Source organism: Cyphomyrmex costatus, unplaced genomic scaffold (genome assembly GCF_001594065.2).
Source record: "Cyphomyrmex costatus isolate MS0001 unplaced genomic scaffold, Ccosl1.0 scaffold26, whole genome shotgun sequence".
Classification (NCBI taxonomy): Eukaryota; Metazoa; Arthropoda; class Insecta; order Hymenoptera; family Formicidae; genus Cyphomyrmex; species Cyphomyrmex costatus.
In genome coordinates this window covers 1,431,101-1,434,813 of record NW_017276692.1, presented here as the reverse complement: position 1 = coordinate 1,434,813, position 3,713 = coordinate 1,431,101, and the positions used below count along the sequence as shown (strand labels likewise).

General features: G+C 26.9%; 1 protein-coding gene across 1 annotated transcript; it reads right to left on the bottom strand.

The window, feature by feature from the left end:
- Nucleotides 1-340: 340 nt before the first annotated feature.
- Nucleotides 341-1,238, bottom strand: LOC108774533 (major royal jelly protein 4). The gene is made up of 2 exons (XM_018540669.1): nucleotides 1,049-1,238; nucleotides 341-492 (listed from the first exon to the last, which is right to left on the bottom strand). The coding sequence occupies exons 1-2, from the start codon at nucleotides 1,236-1,238 to the stop codon at nucleotides 341-343; spliced, it is 342 nt and encodes a 113-aa protein (XP_018396171.1).
- Nucleotides 1,239-3,713: the final 2,475 nt, after the last annotated feature.

Here is a 3,713-nt window from a genome sequence, read left to right as displayed (position 1 = left end):
GTCTAAAATTTTATTGTATAAAAATATTTTTGTTCAAAATGTGTTAAACTTAGAAACTATAAAGTTTACGAAAAAAGACAAAAGTGTTTATTATAATTTGATTAAATTGTAGAAATTTTTTTCAAAATTAAAAAAAAAACTTTCGATTCTATCAATTTTTATAAAAAAAGTACATATTTCCCTCACTTTTTATAGGTTCAAAGACAAAAGTTGCTGAAATAAAAGATAAGTGCAAGTTTTTAAATTACGCTGCAGATTATCCCATTCTTCTTTACTTTAATGTTGTTGTGAATTACTGCGAATTAAGTGTGTAAGTGTTATAGCTATTATCGCCTTACATCTATACGTCGTACACGACTTCTTGAGCTGTAACACATGATAGATACGGATGTAAAAGTGGACTTCTTGATCCTGTCATATCAGTCACTGTCGCCAAAGTGACAGGTGAACCAAGGTCAATTTCTCTTGGCACAGTAACAAATACTCTACCATCTATAAGGATTTTGCTTGTGAGTGGAACTTACCTTCTACTAAAAAATATAAGATAAATTGTTCTAGTGACCGAACATAATTATATCCGTAAACTTACACACAAAATTTATTATTATTAATTTTAAATGTTCTTTTTATTACAATATTTACGATAGTATTTAAAGATAAAAATTAGATTATAATGTATTTAAAGAAGTACTTAAGATTAATAATAATATAAATAAATAAATAAAGTTTTGTGTAAATATGCGGACATAAGTATATGTTCGGTCACGAGGACATTTACTTTATTTATTTGCAGATCTATTACAGTACTGATGCTATCATTGCATTAACATCATAATGCACAAACATATGGTATACACACGCGCATCCAAAAGAACACGTGCACTGCGCAAGCATGACGCACGCGTGTATTTGTGTGTGTGCGTGTGTGTATAAAATAAAAGTAATAATTATAAAAATTAAACTTTTGCTAATATAAAAATATTTAAAAATATTTATATTTTTTAACAAAATTTCTTTAACTTTTTCGAATAATTTGCCATCAACTTACTATTTGCTTTATCTGCATCGATACACATGCTCATGTAAGAATTGTAAACACCAGAACTTGTTGCGTCTTCCTTCTGCTGTTCACTTTTCCATTCGTACTCATAATATTTCCATTTATGAACAACATTTAATTCGAATCCACTCACAATCGCCATGGACAGAATTAGCAGGGCAAACAGAGAATATTCCATTTTTTACGGGTAGTTACAAATAATTATGCTGTGCCGTTCAAAGTACAGAACGAAATTTGCTGCCGGGACGTATGAGTTTGTCTTAGCGGTTAGAATTTTGAGTATCAAGAATTACACAGGTATCCGTTTAATCAAGTATTTATTGTTAAAAGTAAGTATTTGTTGTTAAAATACTTACTGCATTTACAGAGTTATTGTTGTACCGTTTGCTCAATTATATCATTTAATATAGTCAGCACAAAAGTATAGTAAAGTATTATCAAAATATCACAAGTGTATTGTTAACAGGTTTTTAAAAAAATATTGCACTTGAGGTATCCTAATATTTCACTTTAGTTTTCGCACTAAATTGCATTTGCTTATAAAAAGTGATAAATTGTGAAAATTAATAAAGTGTGTGTTTTAATAACTAAGTCTGTTGTGACTTTTTGAGTTGCAATAATAAAACAGTATAGTCAGACTGTACCGATAGACATGTATTATATTATATATTAGAAATACGAGTGAGACGACGACTGCTTGTTATTTATACCTTTTTTTACACAAAAATGCTTTTAAAAACTACATTATAACTTATAATCATAATTGCAGTCTAGTTCAAGTTCATCTGAATTGGCATTGTTACAACAGTTTTAGTTAACTTATTGCGCATATATAATAACATGCAATACGTAGTTACCTTATCAACGAGGCCATCAGTAACGGAAAATAATATTGTCTTATTTGTCTTACATTTTTCTTATTTCTTAAATATGAAATAAATATTTATAGAAGTTTAAATTCCGAGTACCAAGGGGAACATTGTACACGTGTCCTTTTTTAGTTAAATATTTATTGAAAAGTGTTATTTACTCTATTAACAGATTTTCGGAAAGCGATCCGGCGATTTCTCTGTTTTTATTATTAATAAAGTGGTGTCCCAATGTTCCATTTTGGTTTTCACAACAAATTGCATTTACTTATGGAATACAATGAGTTACGCTAGTAGCAATTTTTTCAAAAATATGTACATCTCTTAATAATTAGATCTGTTTTGTGACTTTTTAGATTAATAATATTATTTATTGGTTAAACGATAAAATATTATAATTAACTGACCTATACCGGCAGGCACGAATATCGTAAACGCGAACGCAATGACTATCGTTTGCTATTTATACTTTTTTCATGCAATTTACACGCTAATGCTTTCACCTAGTGTTGAAACCTAATTTATATCTAATGCTAAAACTTCATTATAACTCTTATTATAACATTTATAAATGACCTTTGATATTTACACATGTATAATAATATGCAGTTTATGTCATAATGCATATGCCGAACATATATTATGTTATCTTATCGATGAGGCTATAAGAAATGAAAAATAATTTTGTTAAACATATACATATATAATACATATATATAATACATATATCTTATATTTTTCATTTTTATTTTCTTCAATTATGGAATAAAAGTATTTAAATTTTTTTATATTAAACTTGTACTTTATTTACTTTGTTAAATAATATAAACATGTTTAATGTTTTTATACACGCATAATTAACCCTTAGTACAAATATTTAAGTCCATATCTTGCACATTTCTTTTTTTTTCCGAAAAATTAGGCACATTATGGTAACTAATTATAACATTTCTTGCACATTTCTTTTTTTTTTCGAAAAATTAGGCACATTATGGTAACTAATTATAACATTTCTTGCACATTTCTTTTTTTTTTTTTTTTCGAAAAATTAGGCACATTATGGTACGTAACTAATATAACATTTACATATATACAATTTCTTAAAAAAATATATAACTTTATATACCAGTATAAATATACTTTCTAAATATGTTAAAATATGTATGAGAATCACTTAATATAATATATTTGATATTTATACAAGATACATATTATTAAAAAACTCATTCAACAAAACGCTCGGATACAGTACAATTTATTTTTAATGTAGTTTCATTATTCTAAGGAAAATTAAAATTCGTGAAGAGACCTTTTTTTAATTCTTAATGTTGCTTTTTCATGCATTGTCGAACAGAATTTTCTTTATATTATCCCTGAGCTTACTGGCGTTCGAATTTGTTACACTTGCGAAAAATTAGAATTTTATATCACGATTAGTGTACTAGTTAAATCGATTTGTACTACTTAAATCGATCGCTGGAATTTGCGTTTCGTAAAAAATGTTAATTATGTCTCATTATTAACTGATTACTTCCAATTACGCAATTTTATTAGGATCATTAATATTTCTTCATTAAATCTTAATTCGTTTTCCTTAGAATTATTAAGTTTTATTTATAATTTTAAAAAATTGCAATCTTTCTGATACGAGACACTCGGCACATCAAGTATTGCACACCAAGGGAGTTAAAAATTCAAATACTATTCTCGAGAAGTAAATTGAATTTTTCTTTCCTCTTTTCGTGTCTCTACAATAACGTGCGTCTAAAAATTTCAAATTACTG